General features: G+C 40.6%; 1 protein-coding gene across 5 annotated transcripts in view; it reads right to left on the bottom strand.

Moving 5' to 3' along the window:
* Positions 1-23,312: 23,312 nt before the first annotated feature.
* Positions 23,313-25,014, bottom strand: part of RPS6KA1 (ribosomal protein S6 kinase A1) — a 64,568-nt gene continuing 62,866 nt past the window's right edge. For all 5 annotated transcript variants that reach the window (XM_032802916.2, XM_032802919.2, XM_075060731.1 and 2 more), the window contains 2 exons: positions 24,775-24,912; positions 23,313-24,397 (listed from right to left, as the gene is read on the bottom strand). In XM_032802916.2, coding sequence (XP_032658807.1) covers positions 24,275-24,397; positions 24,775-24,912 — 261 coding nt within the window. In that variant the 3' untranslated portion in view covers positions 23,313-24,274. The remainder of the gene's footprint in view (positions 24,398-24,774; positions 24,913-25,014) is intronic.

Raw genomic sequence — 25,014 nt, 5'->3', positions numbered from 1 at the left:
CACTCTAGGGGGAGCCAGCCAGGATGGGGAGAAACAGCAGCTCTAATACCCCATACTTGGGGTGCAGGGAGCGAAAGCCTGCGGGGGGGCCAGTGGGACAGAGTCCTTCAGTCCCATCCTAGACGAGGGGAGCAGGGGATGAGAGAAAACCTGGGTGACCAGAGGGTCCCCTGAGCCTCTCAAACCGCCCCCCCCCCCCTTACAATATACTCAGGGAGCGCAGAGAACCTCAGCCAGTCTCCTCCCAGAGCCCCTCATGGCCTCCACCCCCATCCTGCTGTATGGGAGGTGGAACAGGCTGCAGCAGCACAGAGTTAATGGTAGAGAAACTGAGAAGGGGGGGAGGGGAGGCAGAGTTTGTAAATTGAAACACTGGCGTATAAGCGTTTAGCACGATCAAGCTGAAAAGCTCCAACTGCAAAGGGCTGAAAACAAAAAATCTCCCTTTGCTGCCCCCTGGCAGTCAGCACCTGCCATTTCTATCAGCAAAAAGAAAGAAAATCTATATGTACACTTACAGAGACCCCAACAAAAGTTACGTTTCTCACTACTTGCAACTGTGTGTAAAAGATACTGTGCACATATTCTTAAGAGTACAAGTCAGGGTTGGCCCAAGGTCATACGAATATTGGCACTAGACCTGTTTATATCTGTCCCTTTCTCACTTGAACCTCAACAGGGTCCCACTTGCACTTATGGATCTCCCCACTTCACATGTCAAAACCAGAAACTCCTCACACCCATGTGTCTTCCCTTCCATGTTGAATGTCAAACAGTGATACCCATCACCTGTATAGGTAGACTTCCTCACTTTAAATACAATGGATTCCCCTCTTCCACACAGATGAATTGCACCTTTTCCCTCCAACCCCAAAAAGTAACACTCTCCTTGAGATGCTAAAATATTAAGACTAGAGAATACATTGGTTATGAAATATAGTTATTCTGCTTAACAGTCCAAAAATAAAGACCTTATTTTCTCAAAGTCCTCCAGCTTATTGCCTTTTATAAATCACTCTCTCCAGAGCAGCTAACTCCCATAGCTCACTGCACCACTCCTTTAAAAATTGAGCTGTTGATCATTTCCAGTGTTGCAATGCTATTTTCCCAACCATTAAAGAAACCTTTTCTTCACTGAAACTCCCAAATTCAGCAATTTTGGGATTGCACCCAATAAAAACCAGACAAAAGGTCATGAATTACTTGGAAGTGTAAGATATATCTACACTACACAGCTTTTAGCAACATGGCTGTGTTGCTACAGCCCTTCTGCTAAAAGTCAGGCAGTGAAGCTGCTGTTTGTCGGCTCTCCTGCCGACAAAAAATTTCCACTCACAATGAGCAGTGTTTGCATTGTCGGCAAGAGAGTGCTCTTGCTGGCAATGCTCTGTTCACACTCATGGTTGTCGTGGCAAAACTTTTGTCTTTCGGGAGGGTCAGGGTTTAACACCTCTGAAAGACAAAAGTTTTGTCGTTCAATTGCCAATGTAGACATAGGCTAAAATTAATTTTAGCAAGTAGATCCTCTCAAAACCTATGTGACCAAGCATTTTCACAAAACTAGTATGATACTCAACATCCTCAACAAGCACTCATTTCCTTAATTTTTATGGGGTCCAATATAATCTAAATGTAAATTTTTGTTATATGAGTTGATGGTGAAAATTTAATGAGACTCAATTGTACTACAACCGCTGATCTATTTGAAGTTACGAGCCCACAAATCTTTTTGTGGTTCTAATTTGACCTCCCATGAGGGACAAAAGAAAGGTTGGAAGCTGGTCTCATAGACGACCCTACATCTTTAAGAAATGGTTGATGTAGGAAATCTCAGGAGCTGCTATCAAGCCAAGACAGAAATGTCCTGAAACAGGTTATATGCAGTGTAGTAATAGCCGTGTCAGTCCTGGGATATTAGAGAGACACAGTGGGTGAGGTAACACCTTTTGTTGGACCACCTTCTGTTGGTGAGAGACACAAGCTTTTGAAGTCCGGGATATATGCCATAACACACTTAAAACCATCTGTGATGTTATTGACAGAATCTAAATCATATAGATCACTGTTGCAACCACTGTTATATATTTGCAGCAAATATTGTACGAAGGTTGTCATGTGAGGTGTCTATGGGAAGGTTATGATTGACTGGTTATAATTATGCTATCTGTATACATGCATCATCTTTGTAGTTGAAGTTATGAATATTGGCTCTATACTGTCTGCATTTCAAACTTATGCTATGCTTCTGGGTGACATCCCAGACAAGTTGGTGTCAACTCTGCCTAGTTTGCTTGATGGCCCATTAAGAACCATCAGCTATAAGACTGACCCATTGAGAGAAGGCAGACACATCTTGTGACTCAACAAGGTATTCAGGGACATGCCTATGGACAGAATTCTGAGGTTTTTCCATGCCACATGATGGACAGCTTGTCTTTGGGACAAAAAAGCAGAGACCACATGGCAAGAGACTATAAAAAGCTGCTGCAGCTCCTCCATCTAGTCTTCAATCCTGCTTCATGCCTCTGGAGGGACTTTGCTACAAACAGAAGCTTTACACAAAGGTCTGATGACCCATACCAGCTGGGGATGTACTCCAGAAAGCTGATTTGAACCTGCAGTTTATTCTATCCTTGCTACAAGCCTGAACCAAGAACTTTGCCATTACTGTATGTTATTGATTCTATTTAACCAGTTCTAGCTCTCACCTGTATCCTTGTCCTTTTATGAATAAACCTTCAGATTTTAGATTCTAAAGGACTGGCAACAGCGTGATTTGTGGGTATGATCTGACTTGTATATTGACCTGGGTCTGGGACTTGGTCCTTTGTGATCGAGAGAACTTTTTTTTCCTTTTACTGGGATATCAGTTTTCATAATCATTCTTCTCCATAACGAGTGGCACTGGTGGTGATACTGGGAAATAGGAGTGTCTAAGGGAATTGCTTGTGTGACTTGTGGTTAGCCAATGGGGTGAAACCAAAGTCTTCTCTGCTTGGCTGGTTTGGTTTGCCTTGGTGTGCAAAGAAACCCCAGCCTTGGGCTGTAACTGCCCTGCTTTAAGGAATTTGTCCTGAATTGGCACTCTCAGCTGGGTCCCACCAGAACCAGCATTGTTACACCACCTTGACCAAATAAGGACATTCCACCAAAGTAGAAGATTGCTTCATGGAAGAGACCACCCAAATACCCTGAGAGAAGCTTCAATACAGAAGAAAACCCCCCTCTGACTGCACATCCCTAGTTGTTATCTACCACCCCATACTAGAACCCATACGGCGTATCATCAAACCACCACAACCCATACTCAATAGGGACCGCATCCCAAAATAAAATTGTCCTGATCCCTCACTTCCAGCCTTCAAACAACTCCGCAACCTCTTCAAGCTCATCACCAGAAGCAAACTCCCAAAGACCAGGACCCACCAGCTCAAAGCAGCACCAGACCCTGCCAGAACAGATGCAAAACCTGCAGACATATTTCCATTGCCACAATGATCAACACCCCCCACAACACACCTTTCAAGATCCATGGATCCTACACATGACTATCACAACACGTGGTGTACCTCATCCGGTGCACTAAGTGCCCCCCAACAACAATTATGTGGGTGAAATGGAACAATCATTAAACTCTTGAATTGGTTTACACAGGAAAATGATAAAAGACAAAAACATCCTATCACCTGTGGGTGAACACTTTTCACAAAGTGATCACTTTATATCTGACCTAGCAGTCCCCGTCCTCAAAGGAAACCTGCTCAATACTTTCAAAAGACTAGCCTGGGAGTTTAAATTCATTACTCTGCTACACACTAATAAGCATAGGCCGAACAAAATTTTTTGCAACAATCTGTAATAAACTAACACCCTCTTTTTGTTCTATGACTGCAGAGGTGTTAATGGGCCACTGTACCTTGAATGGTCCCTTACAATATGTGCTAACTAATTTGTGCTAAACAATCTGTTCCACCTTGCATTTAGCTGTGATGCTCAGAGTACCTTTACAAGACCTGAAGAAGAGCTCTGTGTGGCTTGAAAGCTTGTCTCTCTCACCAACAGAAATTGGACTACTAAAATATAGTACCTCACCCACCTTCTGTCTCTGAAATAGGTTATTCCTTAGCAGCAATATACGTTGAAAGGTAACTTAGCAAAAAATTAAAAATAAATCATAAATGGACAACTTCTTTTATAAGCATAGAAGGAATATCTCACCCACCATGCAATACATAGACAGTCCAGGATGAAGTAATAATTTGTACCATTGCAGGAAAGTGCAGATTGTTGAGGTAGTTGACTTGGAGGCTATATCCACACTACCGTCTGTGTTGGCAAAAGTTATGTTGTTCAGGGACGTGAATATTCTATCCCCCTGAGCGACATAAATTATGCTGACATAAGCTTTAATGTGCACAGCGCTATGTTGGAGGGAGAGCTTCTCCCATCAACATAGCTTATGCTGCTCGGGGGGTGTTTTTTATGCTAACGGGAGAGCTGTCGCCCATCGGCATAGAGCATCTTCGCCAAATGTGCTGCAACAGCACAGCTGTACCTGTACAGTAAGTGTAGACATGCCCAGAGACCCCTATCCACTAGCATGACAGGGAACAATGGTATCAAATAGTTTTAATAAATGCATATGGATTCAGTAAAACAGAATGATTTATTAGACCAATGGCTACATTATTTCAACCACACGTTTAAAAACCTTTGTGAACTTTGTAATGAGAAAAGTTTAGCGCATATTCCTAGTGCACATTCTTTAAAACAATATTATTATATTACAGTAGCACCAAGGGGCAAATTAATAATTCCAAAATACATAAGGTTTCTAAACCATTTTATGCACTAGTTGTCTGTAACACATTAAGAAAAGGAGTCACTTTTTAAATAACAATATTTTCAAAATGTTGTATCAAAATAAATTTACTGTGGGACTGATATTGTGCACCACATTCACTGATAATTTTTTACAGCCACGTTATGAATTCCTGAAAATAAGGAGTTTATAACTGAATTGCTGACAGACCCTTAAAGAGTGACACTAAGAGCAACACTATCATTATATATTATTATCCCCAATACAACTTTTTTTAGTCCATTGGAGAATGAGGACCCAAGCTGGTGTCCCCCAGCCTCCTTGACATGCATGTTCTTGCTAATACTTCTGGTTTATTTCTTCACACCTCCGTTGTCCTAACATTACATGGTCTCCATTCCATGATCAGGGCTGAGTATCTGACTAATTTTTTCTTCAACTATCAACCTTCTGCTGCTTTTCTTTTACCTTGAAAATATTAAAAGATAAAAGTTTATACATCAATAGCTGGTCATGTGTACACATGAGTAACTTACTTTGGAGAAAGCTAGCAACTAAAAACATCCTACCCAAAGAACTTTAGCTAATGAACATAATTTGATTGTGGCCGGGTCCTTTCTTCCTCAGTCTTATAAACAAGCAGGTAGGGAGAAACTACCAAATAACTACTACCAAGAAGCCACTCATGCACCAGGTCTTGGTGCTGATTTTCTTGGAATCATTGTAATTTGCTGTTTAAGTAGCAGGAGACAGGAAAATAATATCACTCCATCTGCATGCCACATTACAGTAATTTTTCCTGAATAATTTCAGTACTAGAGTCTTCAAGGGGATAAAGGCCTAGATTTGGAAAGATTTTTAGGTGTTGCTGCACTCAGGATTTCAATGTCTAACATTTAAAAGCTTAAATCTCATTTTCAAAAGGGGTTTAGGGACTTGGGATTTAGGCTCCTAAGTGTCTAAATTCCTTTTGAAAAAGAGACTTCAGCTTCTAAATGAGTTAGACATTGCAACGCTGATTGCAGTGACACCTAAATACTTTTAAAAGGGCCAAAATGTCTATCAATGAGGAATTTATAGCATATCCTTGTCCAGGATTGGAATCCTATTCATTGCTAGCTGGACAATTCACATTTAGCAGTGGGGTGTCCCATTGCAGAGGGAAGTTTTTCACAAGGTTAAAAAAGAAAAAAAAACCTCATTAAGAATAGCTAAATAAATAATTTTTTAAATCCAAAACTACACTGGAAATATAGACGTAGAAGAGAGAAAAGGCCCTTGGGTTATTGAATTTATGAACCCTGAATTTACATAACTCCTTTTAATCTTAAATTCCGTTTTGTGTCCTGCAGCATGTGTGTATGTCATTGTTTGTCAACTTGATTTTACAAATCTCCACTTTCAATTAATATTTCTGGTGCCTCCTGAAAACTTCATAAATTTCAAGGTCCTACTGTACTTCCAAGTATTTTGATAAAGGAATTCTCTTCATAATGGGTATTTAAGCTACAGTTATATTCTGAAAAGTGATTAAAATGGCACTCTGGGGTTCCATGCGTATTGGTTATCAATTATTCTCGATAATATTTTCTCAATTTACAACTTCTTCTTCCCTTCACTGCCAGGTCTGCAAGTGCAACTTAGGATCTGGAAATCCAGCAGTGTTTTCTGTCTTACATTACATCACCAATAAATAAAGATTCTGTAACTGAACTTAATTAATAATTCTGTTGATAATGAGTGGCCCAGAATAGAAGCCAGCTCCCTTTCCCATAGGCACTGCAGAGCTAATGCAGCTAACAGGAATAGAGTGTATAATAAAGTCTAGCTTGGTAAAGAGGATTAAGTGATTGAAATATAGGTTTGATTTTGTAATTTGCCGGTACCTCCAGCTAATGTAGTTTCCATTAAAATGTAGACCATTACTAGGTTACCAGTGGTATCTTAAAGGAGAGAGTACATGCTTAACCATATTATTTCTTGCTGGATGTATACGGAGTTGAACTGACTGGCCAAATTTGGGGCAAAATGGAAATTCCATTAACTTGGGTCCAACCATAATTGCCTTGGACACTGAGGTTCTTTCATTTTTGCATCTTTCACAAGAGTACTGACAGCTTTTCCCTACAATTGCAGGGGAAGGACGTCAGTCTTTTCCATCTGTATTTTGCTTCTTTGTTAAAGAGAATTCCAAATATTTATAACCCTTTTGTGTGGAAAAAATAAGCTCCTCTATGTCACCTAGAGATGATAGAAGAGTTCATATGGACAGAACTAGCTAATCACATTCTGTAGTAACTTTCAGGTGACATCAAGTTACACTCTCTACAGGTTTGTTCAAAGTCATCCTAGAGTCAGCAGTTTTAGGATATGATTTGGATGAATGTTAATCAGAATGTTCAATAACTAGAAGGTGAGGAAAGTGAATAATGGAAAGAACAATAGAGAGAAGCATAATGCAACAGAAAAATAAAGACTATGCATTGCATAGAAGTGTTTGCAAATGGAACAAGTGAGGGTATGATGTGAGATCTAGTATACACGTGAGTGTGTAATCATGCACAAGACCCTTTGTATGTGTGTAAAAGAGAAAGAATATGAAAGGATTAAAGTTTTTCCACACACATTTAAGGCAATATATGGTTATGCATTTATTTGTTGAGCATGTAATTATCCAGCACAGTATGTACATGGTATAGAATAAGCATGACTATGAGTGGGACAGTAAGAAGGGTAAAAGATGTCTACATGTGGGTGGATAGGTTTGCCTGTTTATGTTGCTGATTGCTTCAGAGATACAAATGGTGAATGCAATGCAGAGTAAAGCCTTATCTGGGAAGAGAGAGAGATAGAAAACATCCTGGCTTTTGTACTGCTACCAATTACTGTCTACTTGCTTACTATGAAGTGAGATCCACAGCACCTAGCCATAGCTCCTATCTTTAGGTAGACTGGACTATAGAAGACAAAAGTTGTAGGGTTTCACAGCTCTCAGACTTGTGGGTGTTACATTTCTCACTAAGTGTCCTTGCTGTAAATGCAAGGTAAATTATTCTCTCTCTCTTTTTAGTTCCCTTTTTCTTGTCATGCTTTAATCGTTTTGACACCAAGCTGTACAAAAAGTAATTTAAAATTAACATGATTGACAGTTGGTAGATAGCAGGGCCCAGTTCAGAACTCCGCCTCCTACTCAGGACTACTGAAAGAGCTCTTCTGATTGGCTGCAGAACCTGAGGCAGCTGACAGGGTCATAGGAAAAACACAGCAAACAATTAATTCGCTAATTTAGTTTTCTGTTTAATTTTAAACCAGAAAATTGTCAGTCACTCATCATCCTATGAACTTAGCTGCATAGTTTCATTGCAGTGGCTGCAGCTCTTGCTAGCCAAGAGGGGATATGTTTGAAAGACAGGGAGGTATCCAATGACATTTAATAGCCCTGGGAGAAGTTGTTAGCATTTGAGTTCTGTAGTGCTGTTTTTTAATGTCATGTTTGTTCCAGACTTGTGTGTTAAATACACACATACAGTAACAGTCTCACATTTAGACTGAGAAATATGTAATATACACACAAGTATACCAGCCTTATAAAATTGTTGTGGAAACTTACTGGTCTAGGCTCAAAATGTACTACTCCATCATTAGCATTATCATAAAAACAAAGTTTTATTTATTTATAAAAAACTTGCCTTGGACAATCAGAACGCTTACAAGACTAACTTGTACACAGTAGGTAGAAGATTTGTGACGCATAATGGCCCTGGGATCTTGTGGTATGTCAGGACTAATATCCTTTGATGGAAGAGGAAATTCAATTTTCTCCTAGTCAGCTGTGAATGGGAGTGTGTAATTTTGAATCAATTTAGGGGAGGGCTTCTTGAATTTGTAAGTGTTCTCGGATAAATTCTGTACATACTTTTGAGGTAATAAACTGAATTATAACAATATTTTTATTTGTGAATCTGTTATTTATGCTTTGTCTGAGTGAACCTGCTTACAGAAAGGCAGTGCCATTTGTATTCAAACTGAGAAGTTATCTCAGCCCTAATGTAAATTAATTTAATCTCAGACTGTAGCTTTTGTAGAGGGCCTTGATGAGGATCTGATTTTGCCTAGGGAAAAAAAAAAGTTGTACACACATTTAACAAATGAGTTCTTTGCCACAGAGGGAAGCCAGGATTGGATTTAGGGCATCACCACACACTAAAAGCAATGGACAGTTGCAGCTAAAGCGTTATCCATCCCAGCCATTTATATTGGAGTAAGATAGAGGGATAGATTTGCAGATGACTGCTTGGGGATTTCACATTAATTCAGCAACTTATGGAGTGGTCCAGTCTTCACAGCTGGTGATACCTGACTGTCCAGTTATTGTTTAGGCCTTCCATGAATCAGAAAGCCAATCTTACTAGCTGGTAGGGCTATTCTTCCCATTAGCACCCTTGTACCTAGGCCTGCACTCAGATGTTGGGGTGGGCGTGAAATATGTGTGAGATAGCCAGATCAGCCTGCAATTTATCAGGTACATGCAAGAAAGCATCCCCAAATCATCAAAAGGCAGAGGGGAAAAGTAGGATGAATTTACCTGAGAGCGTCCTCATGTCAAAGAGAGAGAGGTGGGAAGCTATCTTCCCTTCCAGTTCTGCTGCCCAAGAGGGAGATAGGATCACTGCATGAATTGCAGGCTTGTATGGTACAAATGACCTCAATCACCATTTACTTTGTGCTTACGGTGATTTGGGCTGATAGCAACTGCATCTCAACGATAAGGGCCTTGTCCTGCACCAGTGATACTGATGGAATCTTTGCTACTGAGTTCAATGGGCACAGGATTTGGCCCTACCATTAGGCTAAAACCATAGCTGTGATAATAAGCATCTGCCTACAAAGCAGGGGAGGATTACACCTCATTTATAGATCACAGAGTCAGTCCAAGCTGGGAGCACAGTTCCATATACCTTTCAATTAGTCACATCCACCCACCCTCCCAAACTTTCAGATGACATCACTGAGAGTTTGTGGTCACTATTCAAGGGCCTTTGACCTTTCCAGTCTGATTCATAGAGGATGGTACTAACAGGTAATTGTGTCATACTCTGCATCAAGTTCCAGCCATCTCATCTACAGAGCCAGCTGAACTGTCATTCCTCAACCATCATCAGCTATTTGGAGACACTTCACCTGGTCAGGCAGTCTGTGGAGACCTGCATAACACCCTATCTCCAGTTAGGATTCTATCTGAGGGGAGAGTCAGGCCAATTAAATCAGGCATCATTGAATCTCTAAGTGACACAAATGAGACAGACAGACAGCTGGAAGCATGGAGGAGGGAAGGGAGCAGGTGTCTTGGATGAGAGAGAGAGATGGAAATCTACTCTCATAGTGCTGCAGTCTCTTTATACTATAGCTGTATGCTAGTTAGAAACATTAAAACATATTTAAAAGTATCAAGGGCTTTCAACTGGAGATAAAAGTAATCAGTGAAGCTAATGCATTTGAGTGTTCTATGGCTGACTGGAAGATTTCTAAAATAATCTTACACTCCAGCATTTTCTTAGTTTTCCCTCTAATTTTAAACATCCATATAAATAAAAACATTAAAATGACCTTCCCTCTGCACTTTGAAGTCAGGGAATTGCTGTTGAACAGTTACAGTTGAGAAAAGATTTTAGATGTGAATATCTTTGGTTCTTTTTCTGCATTTAACAGTAGTTGGTTTAGAAACAATATTTTTTCTTCCCTTCTTTTGTTAGCAGAGGATATTTTTAACTTAAATGCCTTTTAAACTTTATTTTATAAATAAAATGTAATAGTTCTCAAACTTCAAAGCACTTCAGAGAGGAAGTGACTTCCAAAGGTTACAGAGAAAGTCAGCAAGAGAGCCAGTAATAGAAGCTAGGTTGCTAGACTTCCGGTTGGTGCCTTGCTGGGAGTAGAGATTGCTGCCTCATCCTTAATGCTCCTTTTAAGGAAATAAACCCTCTCCCTAGTATTGTTGAAAAGTAAAACACTTTGGTTTGTTGTGTTTCTGGAGCTTCTAAAAGGGGCTAGAAAAGCAAAGAACGTTGATAGGGTAAAAGTTCCATTTGGGCACAGTGAGCCAGCCAAATTCCACTTTGGTTCACTAGTGTAAATGTTGAAGTAGCAACAGTGAAGTCAATAGTCACTGTTTTATACTGTTGTAACTGGGATGAGAACCAGAACCACGATGAGCATCTCCATTTGAAAAAGGAGCAGATTGGGGGATTGCGGTGCAATTACACCAAGTACATTTTTCTTTTCCATCCTCCAAAACTTTCAGAATTTCTTCCAGAATGTGTTGATCAATTTTTCTTCAACATTTTCCCTGCTGGGATCATCTCCTCCAGTACAGACAATTCTTTGTGGTATCCATGGGAATTGCTTTGATAATTAGAAGTGCATCCAACACAGATCAGAGAGCATTCAAACCTGGGAGCTGGAACTAGGAGGCGGGTCTGATTAAATCTGCACTGCCACAAGGAGAGAAACCCAGTTATTGTTTAAACATCAGACAAGCTCCTTGCCCCCTCCTTTAAATAGCATTTAGGAGTAGGGGAAGGAGGGGGGGTGGAAAGGAGACATTTTATTTTACTTCATGAGTGGATTTTTTTTTTTTTAATTTACCTTAAACTTTCATTGGACAGATAGAGTAGAAGCTTGGACCCTGAATCAGTAATAAATCCAGTTCAGGATATCAAATATCCAGCAATGACAGCTACTACTGTTTAAACAAAGTAGCATTAAAAGTATTTCTCAAAGTTGCAATAAGGATTAGGAACATCTAAGCAAAGGATGACTACAAGAGACAAGCCACAATTCTGCGCTCAGTTGGACCCCTGCAAATCCAAACTAGTTCTACTAATGTCAACAGAGTTGCATTGATGTTAAACCACTGAGAGATCAGATTCGGGCAGGACAGTCATGTAACTTCCTTATAGGAAAACCACTTGTGTGTGTGAGATTCTTACCTGCATGCAGGAGTAATTATTTGTATCCATCCAAGCATAGCCAGAAGCATATAGCCATTTTGGAGTTTAAAACTAGTCAACTTAACTTTACCTTGGTTACGTGGTGCAAAATAAACAAACACCTAAAAAATGGATCTACTGATGACTTAAGTCTACCCAATATTAGAAATATATACACAGTCCTGCACTATTAGTAAATATTTATATTATAGTAGCAAACACCTAAATCTGTTGTACTTATCCCATCTCTATTCCAGTGATGCTAACAGAGAATTACCTTAGCCAGTTTCTTTCCACTATAATCAGAATGATTCAAGCCCAAATTGCTTTCATTCATCCTAATATGTGTGGCTCAAAAGCTGTTTTCTGCCTCTTTTCTGTAGTAAATTTTCAAGTAGATGACCAACCTACTGTTTGCCTAATGAATGAACTTACCCTAGGGAAAAGAGAAATGTCTGTTACTTCTGATCTCTTATATTAAGCTGAAGAATTTCCACCTGTCGTAGGTTTGCAACACCATCTGCTGTTTAAAAGCAAGACAGCATTTGAGGTACACACCACACAAGCATTTGGTTTTGTTTAATAAGATATGAACGTGGAAGGGCTTTGTGTAATTAGCACTCTCCCTCACTTCTACTCTTTCAAGCTCTTGAGTATATTTCATCTTGGTCTTGTTTATAGCCAGTATTGTTGTGCTTTCTCCATTGGGAAACCTAGAAGGCATGATGGCCAACGGGAGATGGTTCATAGAATCTGATGGTCACAGGCTTCAGAACAGGGATCTTAATCCACATCCAAACCATCCCAAAACCCCAGGGTTTGGGTTTGTATTCTGGGATAATCTTTGGCCACCGTGAGAGGATGTGGATGGTTTGACTTTTCTTTTGCAGCCCTGTCTGCCCCACCTTACCAGCATAGCAGAATTCTAAGGAGGACTGTTCTGTTCCCAAACAAACCACATCTAAAAGGACCTTGTTAAGAACTCATTCTTGGAGAAGAGCAATCTGCTCCCTTGAGAACGATTGATTCATGAACGAACTCTCTTGCTCTTCAAATCAAGATGTTTCCCTGACCTATGACACTGCCAGGGTGATGCAAAGTGAATACACTAACCAGGTCCTCTGCTGTGAAGGTTTGATATTGACCTTGTAGTATAAACCAAAGGCCCCAGTCAGGCTTGGGTGACAAGCCTTCCCAGTCTCTACTGAGATTCTTTGACTCTTCACCCAAGAACCTCTCACTGACTTTTCCCGCCCTTTCCCCTCAACAAACAGGTATATTTTTGCAGTGTCATTCCAGGTGCTAGCAGACTGATTCAATTTGTGAAGGACTTTTTGATGGAGGAGACAGGCTGAGAAAGCCAGAAGGCTTGTGAGTGGAGGCAATATCAAGGAGTTAAACACCTTCCTTTGACTACTGCATCAGACCTGAGTTGAAGGGATTTCTCCTTTAGTACATCTATCCATCTCCTTACTTCTTGGAGCAGCTAGTCCTGTCTTCTGTAAAGATATTTGCTTAGAGTTGGGATGATTACAATTAGGGCTGTCAAGTGATTAAAAACATTGATTGTGATTAATTGCACTGTTAATAATGGGATACCATTTAGTTAAATATATTTTTGGATGTTTTCATTTTCAAATATATTGATTTCAATTAAAACACAGAATACAAAGTTTACAATCCTCACTTTATATTTGATTATAAATATTTGCACTGTAAAAAACAAAAAAAAGTATTTTCAATTCACCTGATATAAGTACTGTAGCACAATCTCTTATCATGAAAGTTGAACTTATAAATGTGGAATTATTCAAAAATAAAACATTGTAAAACTTTAGAGCCTACAAGTCCACTCAGTCCTACTTCAGCCAATCGCTCAGAAAAACAAATTTGTTTACATTTGCAAGAGATAATGCTGCCTGCTTCTTGTTTACAATGTCACCTGAAAGTGAAAACGGGCATTCGCATAGCACTGTTGTAACTGGTGTTGTAAGATATTTACATACCAGATGCACTAAAGATTCATATGTCCCTTTATGCTTCAACCACCATTCCAGAGGACATGCATCCATGCTGATGACGGGTTCTGCTCAATAACGATCCAAAGCAGAGTGGACTGCTGCATGTTTATTTTTATCATCTGAGTCAGATGCCACTAGCAGAAGGTTGATTTTCTTTTTTGGTTGTTCGGGTTCTGTAGTTTCCACATCTGAGTATTGCTCTTTTAAGACTTCTGAAAGCATGCTCCACATCTCGTTCCTCTCAGATTTTGGATGGCCATGCAGATTCTTGAAACTTGGGTTGAGTGCTGTAGCTATTTTTAGAAATCTCACATTGGCACCTTCTTTACATTTTGTCAAATCTGCAGTGAAAGTGTTCGTAAATCAAACAACATATGCTGGGTCATCATCTGAGACTGCTATAACAAGAAATATATGGCAGAATGTAGGTAAAACAGAGCAGGGGACATACAATTCTCCCCCAAGGAGTTCAGACAAATTTAATTAACACACTATTTTCTTAATGAACATCATCAGCATGGAAGCATGTCCTCTGGAATGGTGGTTGAAGCATGAAGGGGCATACGAATGTTTAGCATATCTGGCATGTAAATACCTTGCAACGCAGACTACAAAAGTGCCATGCAAATGTCTGTTCTCACTTTCAGGTAACATTGTAAATAAGAAGCAGGCAGCAGTATCTCCCATAAATGTAAACAAATTTGTTTGTCTTAGTGATTGTCTGAACAAGAAGTAGGACTGAGTGGACTTGTAGGCTCTGAAGTTTTACATTGATTAGTTTATGGAGTGCAGTTATGTAACAAAAAATATTTACATTTCTAAGTTACACTTTCAGAAGGAGATTGCACTACAGTACTTGTCTGAGGTGAACTGAAAAATACTATTTCATCATTTTTACAGTGTAAATATTTGCAATAAAAATATAAAGTTAGCACTGTACACTTTGTATTCTGTGTTGTAATAGAAATCAATATATTTGAAAATGTAGAAAAACATCCAAAAATATTTAATAAATTTCAATTGCTATTCTATTAACAGTGTGATTAATTTTTTTAATTGCAGTTAAAAAATTTTTTTAGCTAATCGTGAGAGTTAACTGCGATTAATCGACAGCCCTACTTTTTTAACCTGACAATTTATTTTCAAAACATTTTTAGACCACAGGTAGAGGGAATCTCTTCCCAGAATGGAATTAGCATTAGTAGTTGCTGTTCCAATGTAACGGGAGGAGGAAGGCAACGAGTTAGCTAAGTTCATTAATCAAGGCATCTTGGTATTTTAATAACCAGAGGCAAGAAATGGCAGCTCCAATTTTAGAAGGGCAAAGGTTTTATTCAGAGTTCACTGAAGCTAGAAGTCCTAGACCCATGGAAATGTAGCAGTCATCTAGTTCCCACACCCTCCCAATGGAGAAATCTGTTAAAATTCTATTAAAATATTTGTTTTAAAAGGAAAGAATCAAATTGCTGAATGTTACATCTAAGCAACACAGTAATCCACACACAAAATCAAACGTCCTTGAACTAAAAGCCTCTCTATTCCCTGAAAAACAGGGTAATAGACTGGATATTTTGGCCACTAGAGGGTGCTGGTACACACAAGTGAGACAGTTGCTTACTCTTCTGATCTTATTTTGAAATATAAGTACCAGCTGAGAAAACTAGAAGGTTGTTGATAAATGTAAAATAGGTGAGAATGGTTTTGTGCAATTCACACTCTGTGACTTAGACTTGGAGGGGACACTCCAGTAAATCAAATTTTGATAAATGTAGAACAAAAAAAATGGGAAAAGGGTTTAGTTAGCCTCTGAAATTCACTGAGCTCAGGAATGAAATGACAGTTTTAAAACTAATAATTTTGGCTGGATAATTATGAACATTAACTTTTGCTGGCATAGACAATTAAATACATTTCTAGTCTGGTTTCCTGCTGGACAAGGTGCAGTACCATGTCCTTAAGAGGAAGGCATAAGGAATCCTATATATAGGGCAGTTATGAAATAATCTACCCAGTGGGGAAGTTTCTTCCCAAATCACAGACAGTTAGTGGCTGATTTATGCCCTGAAATAGGAGAATTTAATCTCTTTTCAAGAGCTTATCCTGGCTTTTGCTGCCAGAGCAAAGTGAGGTCTTATACTCAATGGCATCTGCTTGCCTGTAATGTGATAACTTTTGAACACTGCCTCCAGCGATTCCAAAATTTCAGGGAATGAACTACATGTGAATGAATGGGCAGAACTCTATTGATTTGGGTGAAATCTGGAAAACTGGCAGGTGACAAATGAAGGACATATAGAGCTAGTACCTGTTGTGCAGACCCAGCGACTTCAGCCACCTCTAATTGTCTCCAGATCAAAGATTACATCTGCCACACTCCTTAGCTCTGCTGATCCTTCCAATAGTTTTAAAAATTTGATACCCTGAATAACTTATCTCTGAGAGAAAGAAAAGAAATGGAAGAGATGGGGGGAGGGCGGAGGCAGAACAACAGAGCCCCTGGTTTAGGGGAAGGGGTGATGCAGGGAGTCCTTGAAATAGAGGGAGATGGAAGACAGAGCTTGTGTAGAGAAAAACAAGGTGCCCCTGGTATGTGCAATGTGCTCAGACAACAGCAACAACAAACGGTGTGTCCTGGTAGTAACAAGAATGTTACCTGTTAAAGTTCCTAATCCTCTTTTTTTAAGTTGTTAATCATGTTAAATGACTAAGAAAGCAACCCCCACCTTCCTCACAAGTAAGCATTTGTCATCCATCACTATCAGAAGCGCTTTACGAAAGGAAGGAAAGTATCGTCAGCTCATGTTTAAGGAGAGAGAAACTTGTCTGCAGTGGTTAAGTGACTTTTCCAAGGCCACACAAAGCCAATGGCAGTCAGGAAGAAAACTCCTACACCCCAGCTCCAAACCACTGGCTTTCTGCCTTTTCTGTGAAAGGGCACGTGCTTAACCCCTGCCAGAAGCAGGATGCTGGACTAGAGTGACCAACACCCTGATCCAGTATGATATGTCTTATGTAAAAAAAAAAAAAAAAAAAGCTTGCTACCATTCTTTCCAGTTTAGTTGTTTATGGATTTGCACAATACTGCTGCACAGGGTCATTTCAGCTGGACCCAGCTATAAGACACAAGAGGCTGCAACTTCTAAAGCTCTCCTCCCTCCCTCCCTCCCTGAGAACAGAAGCAAATTTTAAACACCACTGGGTTGCAACTAAGCATGAAAAATCATAGAGCAAGAAGTCTCCAGGGAGACATTTCCTCATGTGTGAAGAAATTAAATGCATCATTTAGTCATCTAGGAGTTCAGCCCCAATCTCTTGTGGCATTAACACCCATGGAAGGATAGGTACAAGTGCAGTCACAGACCCTTGTAGGAACCTACAGCTGGATCTTCTGCAAGTAAGATCAGAACTCACCATGCTGAACTTAAGAGAGCCAGTGGAGACTTAAATTTTCACCAGGAACCATGTAGTAATGGGAAAAATCACTTCAACCTTTCCCAAAAATCCAGGCTGAACTAGCACCTGGCAGCAAAACTCTCTCTGGGGTTAGAAGGCTACTGGAGACTACTCAGCAGAAAAGAAAAGAACCCCCAAAATGTTCGTGCATGAATGGAGAACAATAAGTGGACTTTTACTGAGCACTGGAATAAAAGATGCTGCTGCAGAGATTTGATACATGAATAAGTCTGAATTAGAACTAAAAATGAAACTAATTTGGATTTATGGAGGAATCATTCACACTGCTTTTGGTAAAGATAATTAAGGCTTGATTAGCCTGTCCAATGTAAACTAAATGAAGATTACTTACCTATAACCAAGATTCTTCGAGACAGACTATATATTTGCACTCTTGGGATATGCACCGACCAGCTCAGCCTTCTATTAGCAATGCCTAATCAGTTGCTCACTCATCCCTTTCTTCCCCAGCCCTCAAGGTTGGAGCACATCCTGAAGGCACAGCTATAAAAGGGGACACACAAGCAGTTGCTGCCTGAGTTCCTTCCCCACTAATGCAGAGCCACGAGTAGACTGGACTCCACTGACGAGGGGAAGGAAGGTGAGGCATGTGAATATGCAAAGTCCATTTAGAAGAACCTTGGTTACAAGTAAGTAACCTTCGTTTCTTCTTCAAGTGTCCTCTCCGTATTCCCACTCTTGGGATAGGTTAGTCAGAAGTATGTAAGGAGACTGGATGGCAGGTAAGGAGTCGTAACTGAGCAAAGACTGCTGAACCAATCTGCCAAACAAAGCAGCTGCCTTCGGTGCAGTATCTAACACATAACAGTCAGTAAAAGTCTGACATGCACACTGTGTAGCAAAATGGGATTCCCTTTCCAGTTACCCGCATATGAGAAACAATCTGTGTGATAATCTCAAATCCTTAGTTCTGTCTAAACGGAATGATAACACTCTTTCAGCATCCAAACAACGTAATTTTGCTTCACACCTATTTGAATCCTGTTGTGAAAAAAATACACTGGCAGACTAACAGGTTGGTTAACATGAAATTTCAAAATTACATTTTGTATGAACGGTGATAAAAGCAGCCTTAATTGAAAAATAAAACAGAAAACAATTAGATAGTGGTTCAAATGATGGTGATACACATTGTAAAAGTACTAAGTTTAACTCCAGGGAGGAACAGCATTTTTCAGCTGGAGGATACAGATTGAGTACACCTTTCATAGCTCTCAACAGGCTGATGGGAGGCTACTGATTTGCCATCTATAGGTGTATGAACCGTTGCTATTGTGGCTAAATATACCCTCCGTGACATCACAAACTTTTGTTCTTCAATAACAAGTACTCTAAAATGGATTGTACAAAAGCGAACAGAGCTACAATCCTTATGAACACTGCCTAGAGAAAATCTTCTCCATTTCAACTCCTAACATTTTCTAGTAAATTGTCTTCTTGGAGTTAGTAATACATGTTGTACATCCTCAGAGAAAGATTTCTCTACTTCCAGCAAAGACTTATTTCCCAGGCTCTAGGCATAGTGAAGATGGATCTTGGTCATACATCCTCCTCTGCTGCTGTCAGAACAGATCCGTTGGCAGTGGCAATATTTTGACGTTTCTCTTTGACAGGAGTAAGTCAGTGTACCACTGCTATCCCAACCATGCAGAAGCAATCAGAATCAGCCTGTCTGACCTTCCTTATATCCTTCAGTATTAAGGGACAAAGGTGGGAAGGCACACATCAGATCCATACCCCTCTGAGGAAGAAAGCATCCATCGAAGTGTATAGGTCCCCACCTGCCCTTGAATAAAAAAAAGAGAACATTTTGTGTTAAATACTGGGGCACAGAGATCTATATTTGGAGTGTCCCAGAGAGCAAAAATTTCCCTGTCTTTCAAGGATCATTTAGTCTGCTTAGTTGGTCTGCTAACTAATTAAGGGATCCTGCTATAGGAAGAGCTATTGCATAAACTTGGTGAGTAATACACCACTCCCAACATCTCATCACATCCTTTCAAAGCTGGGAAAACCAAGTGTTTGTTTATGCAGTATATTGCTGTCATATTGTCTGTTGGCACCTGCACCACCCATTCCTTGATTTGAGGTAGGAAAGAATTGGTGTTACCATATTGCTCTTAACTCCAGGATGTTGCTACACAGATGACACTCATGCTGATTCCACAAACCTTGTTAGCAGATGCGCACCCCAGCTTGGTCATGATCTGAAAGATCCAATGAGTCCCCTGAATAAGAGACAACGCCAGGCCCAGAAAGATGCTTGGTCTTGTCTTTCTTCTTCTTGGAACTGAAGGCCTGTTTCATAGGGATTCAGACATAGTTCAAGAATTGTCCCTACGCCTTTCCTTCAACAACAGAACCCTTTTTGGAATAGAGTCAGATGTGTTTGTAATCAGATATCTCTGATCTCAACCTTGGTGTCAATGCTGAAGACTTTGACAAGGCGGCTTCTTGGAACCCAAAGGTTTCTCAGTCAAATCAGCTCTTCTGTTTTCCTTGTCTGGAGTCTTATAGTCTTGGTTCTGGATTTTTTGCCAACTATATTTCATGTAAAAGGGGGGCCTGAAGTCTGTTCTGCCTCTCCTTCCTAGCTTTAAGTGTAAATGTCGCAGAGTGAGTGCATCGAGAAAGAGTGTCCCTCCCTAAACATCTTAAGCATGAGGCTGGAAAAACTGCAAGACACATCGCTTGAATCTGTGCTTCTTGCTCTTTGTATCTGCCATTCTCTTAACAGCTAAACCTAACACTATACTAATCTATTTACAGACAGAAGCAAGGCACTTATGTAGATCAATAAGGATCTTGAATCCTGAAGGCTCTCATCTGTCTGTGGTAGCTGTTGGAAAGAACTGAGGAGGCCACACCTGCTGTGTTGCCTTTTATAACCACATCCCCAGAACATGTTCAGATACTGAGAGTTGGGGGGAAGAGAGGGGCATGCAAGCAATGGATCAGGCACCACTAGTAGAAGGCTGCATCATTCAACAGCAATGGTCAGCACATGTCCCAAGAGTGGAACTATGCAGAGGAAACTCGAAGAATCTGTTTCAAGGGGTATGGAGCTGAGATATACAAAAAGTACTTTGGAATCAAGTTAGCAAGGCAGTTAAATAAATTCAGCGTTATTGTAGGATTCGGGTGTCTTCAGCTACCTTAAGTGATACTGCTTGGACATACTGAATGCCCATTGCTGTATATACCATTATCCCCAGACTGGTGGATTACCACTGCTTTTCGGCCATCAGGCCAGTAGGATTAACTCGAGTACTATTGAGACAATTAAGCCTACAAATTTTCCCTAATTGTAAGCTCAATTGTATGAAGTTTCTAAGATGTATGATAACTTTAACAAGTGTTGATGGAAAGTATGTCAAGTTGTTTTCATTAATGAATGTTATAAACGGGCAAAAGAAACAGACAGGGACTAAATTATTGCAAGCAAGAGAGGCCATGTTGATATCACTCCAGGCCAATGCTGAAATGATGCTGGGTTAAAACAAGATGTGGGGCTGGAAATTAATGAATGAAAAGTGGGGTGTTGGATATTAGGCTTATTTGATGGACAAAATAATGAGGGGATGGGCTAGTCTACCCCCCATTTCCTTTAAAGGTACTTCTAGAAAGATTTTGGAGCAGAATATAGAACAACAGACGGAGGAAAGTGAAATGAGCTTCTCCATCATCCTGTCATTCCCCCCATCCCCAATCTCCTGGGACCCTGGACCCTTATCATCCTAATCCTGAGAGATGAGCTGTCCTGACCACACCAGGCCAGAGAGAGGGATCCAGATAACATTGCCAGCCCCACCAGGTCCAGCTAGATCCCAACCACCAGCTGGGAGGAAATGAGATTGGACTTCAAGAACTGCTCCAGCTCATCTGAGCTAACTTCTTCCCTTTTTCCCCAAAAGGACAGTTATTACTATCTTTAATATGTGTAAGAGACTGTCAGACAAAGGGGGTTTTCCTTCTAAAATTCTTTCCAGCTAAAAGGAAAAGGAATGGGAACAAGTAATGTTGTTAAAATGAAAGCTTCTTAATACTTCCCATTTCAAATGCACTGTTTTTCCTTCTTTTCTGCATCTTTCCATGTCTATGGGTGACTGATGTCTCTGTATACCAAACCCTGAACCTTGTTTCATGCTATTTAAATGTTGGACAGTGACTGGGTTATGTTAACACCTTTAGCCCCCATATTCCATCTAAATTAATACCACAGCACCCCTGTGGAGAGGATTCTGTGAGGGCTTAGGTGTCCATCCTGCTTAAATTAAAACTATTGTATCAGAGTACACGTGATGACCTGCAGAATTGTGATTGTTAAACCACCATTCAAGGAGGACAAATATTGGTTTCTAGACCTGCTGTAGATCCTCCATGTTGTTCTGAGGCTCACTGCAAGTGGTAAACATGAGCAGCATTTCAAACACGTTCAAGCTGGTTAGAATGGAAAGTTTCAACCCCAAAGTTGGCTGGAAAGTATCTTCTACATTCCAGAACATTTATGTTTCAATCGCTTGTCAATAAACTGATACCGTCTACAGCCAACAGTTTGGGCAACATACCAAAAGTTCGAGGTGAGCAGCCCCATATGCCAAAAAGTTTATCCGATTCCTAACTCTGAACACATCTGTACTGATACAGTTGCTGTCGCACAGAGGAGGAGTAGTAGTAACATAAGGCAGCCTCGTTGGCATGGATACGAGAGACACTACACCAGAGTGTGCCAGACCTGAGACAAACCAGAAGGGAAAAGAATTTTTAAAGAAGCTGTAACATGCAAAGGACTCCAAACCACCCCCCACTAAACTATGGATCAAGGCCAAATTCAGACCTGTAAGCAGGCCCAACTCCATTGAACTCATTGCTTAAGTCTTCTGATGTCCCAGAGGAAAGCCAGTTCTGTTCACACAGGGAAACTGATCAGCATAACTAGAGCAGAATGACTATTTCACTGTAGTCATGCCATTGTAAAACAGCCTCATGCTTTGGAAGTTGAAAGCAGAGTAATTATTCTGGAGTAAGAGTCACTCTTGCTCCAGCTTAATTACTCTGCTTCCAACTTCCAAAGTATGGGGGAGTTAAAATGACATAGCAATAGCAGAATTAATTCTTTGGCTATAGCTACGCTGGTCAATTTCCTCATGTAGGCACACCCTAATAGATGTACCTGTGTCGCTGGGAATAGTGAGTGGACATCTCAAGAATAAGGCTTCAGAATAGATGGTAAGTGTGAGGGGCTAGTCAGAGTAACTGAAGGGGGAAAGATACTTGTGCTGTTGGATTGCTGCAAGGAAAAGGAACATTTTAAATTGAAGGGCCCCCATTAGGAGAGTCCACTGGGGCAAACTAAGGAAAGTTGGTGCTTCTCTGTTCTCATGAGCAGTGAACACAGCTGAGATTGACACACTGAAGAGAGTTGCTCAGTTCAGTCCTGGAAGCCATCCTTGTACAGTTATTTCAAGATTTCCCCAGCTTCTCTCACTGATCCACTCCCCTGCCCCAAAAAACAGAGGGAGGCACGCAGAATATACAAGGCAGCTAAGAATCCATGTCTCAATACCACAATATCTAAGGGTTCAGAAGGACTAAAGTTCAACTGAACAGGGCTAGAAGTAGTCTCTGAGGGCTGATTTCTATTAAGATTGTGATATTTAGTTCCTGTAAATAAGAGTTTCCCCTCTACAGGCCAGATTCTGCCACCCTTAATGTTGATTAGTGCCTTATTCCACAATTAATCTTAATGATTTCAGTTGCAGAGTAAATTCTAAACTTGAGTGAAGATGGCATAATATAGCTATTAGCAACACTGAGTTCCCTCATCACTGAGACACCTGGGGAGAAGAGATGCACTTATACACACAGCTTTTCATCTGTAGATGTCAAAACGCTTTACAAAAGGAAGGCAAGTACCATCATCCCCATTTTAAAGAGAGGAGCAGTGACTAGCATAGCTTATTCTGTAGCTAAAGGCATGGGTGAACATTCAGTCAGTAAAATAACTTCAACTGAATGACATGTTTATTATAAAGTTCAGACAGAAACCCTGAGTTACCAGCCATAGAACACAATTAAATTAAAAAATAAAAAATAAAAAGATTTTGCTTCGCATCATGGATTCCTGGATGGTGCTAAGTGAAACAGGAATAAAAAAGAAAGAAACCAAAGCCAACCCAAAAAGACTTGACTTCACAACAGGGAATATTTCTCCCCTATCAGCATCTGTTCATCCGACAGAACCCTGAATGAATGCTGGAGCAAAGAGGAGGAAAGGTCCAGACCCTGCAGGTATCTGGGACAGTTTAACCAAGTAGGTGCTTAAAATGGCTTATGCCCTCGTACAGCAGCCATGTGGCTTCTAGAAGAAACCAAAATGTACAAGGTGAAATTTAAGAATTGGTTTTACAAGCTTTACACAAAAATGGGGCGACTTCTCTAACAGGTGGTTCTGGAAAGAACAGCTGCTAGTTTGACACTGGGAAGGATAAAAAAGTTTTGGGGGGTGGCTGGGGGGAGTCAGACTTCCAGCTGCACCAGCCCTGAACCCCAAATCAGTTGTGAAAGGTGATGTGTCTACAATCAAGGTCTGGCCTTTCACAGGAAAAGACAGATCAGATCTGCTCTTTAGGGACATCATTACACGGATTATACATTCTAGTTCTCATATACACAAATGGATCCCTTTAAAAATTGTATCAATTTACACTTTAAAAAAAAAGAAAAAAGAAAAAAAAGGTTTTACAGTGAACTTTTATCAGGATACGCAAGTCCACGAAGAGAAGAGCTAGTCTTTCAAAAGGAAAAAGGCACTTGGCCTTGACGTGGTTTGGAGGAAGACAGTCTGCAAATGGGCTTCCTTTCACATGTTTTCCTGCCCGTTTCCCCGCTTCCCATCTTCAGCAGCTCATGCAATGTCACGAGTGACAGCACTGCACAGTGGTGCCATGGACTGCCCAGGTTTCCCATTACAGTGAGGTGGAGGGGAGCTTCTTCACCCGCCTCTGTGCCAGAATGGATGACTCAATGGGCTTCAGCTGGGGGCTTGGCTTGGAGCTGTTTATTGCAGAGTATGTTGCAACCATGGCTCCCTTGGAGAAAAGAATGGAAAAAAAACAACACACAAAAACGGTCACTGGGGTGTCATGGGACTGCATCCACCCAGAATAGCTGGGAGGCAGAAATATCTTTGTACCCTACTGAAAATTACTGGCCAGCATATAAGGAACTGGCTTCTTTTTAGAAGAGAGAGTTATCGGAAGTCTTTCTGTGGCCTGAAGGAGTTAGTTTTTGCCTTACACTTACTAACCATTCCCCTCCCACTGCAATTTCCCCCAGATCATCCCTTTGCCCTGGAAGCAGATCCCTACCCCCACACCTTGAGACTGCTCTACTCACTACCCAGAGGTGGTGATGGAGCAAGAGGGCACCGCTAAATGCACCACAGGCACAGCCCCACAATGCGTACCTTTACAAGCTGTACATCCTGGTGACTCAGCTGGCTCTGGGGTAACCTATCCTTCTGTGTTATCCAGGGATGCTGCAGGACTTGTTTGGCTGTCAGGCGCTGGTGAGGATCAATATGGAGCATCTTTGTTACCAGATCCTGGAGCAAGCATTCAGAGAATTAGACTTCAGAAAGGTGGTGCAAACCCATCTGAGAGAGGTTCATCTCATTCAGAGATGAGACTTAGAAGTTCGTTATCCT

Source organism: Chelonoidis abingdonii, chromosome 25 (genome assembly GCF_003597395.2).
Source record: "Chelonoidis abingdonii isolate Lonesome George chromosome 25, CheloAbing_2.0, whole genome shotgun sequence".
NCBI lineage: Eukaryota > Metazoa > Chordata > Testudines > Testudinidae > Chelonoidis > Chelonoidis abingdonii.
Note: the sequence above shows the minus strand (reverse complement) of the source record. Positions and strands in the feature narration are given on the sequence as shown.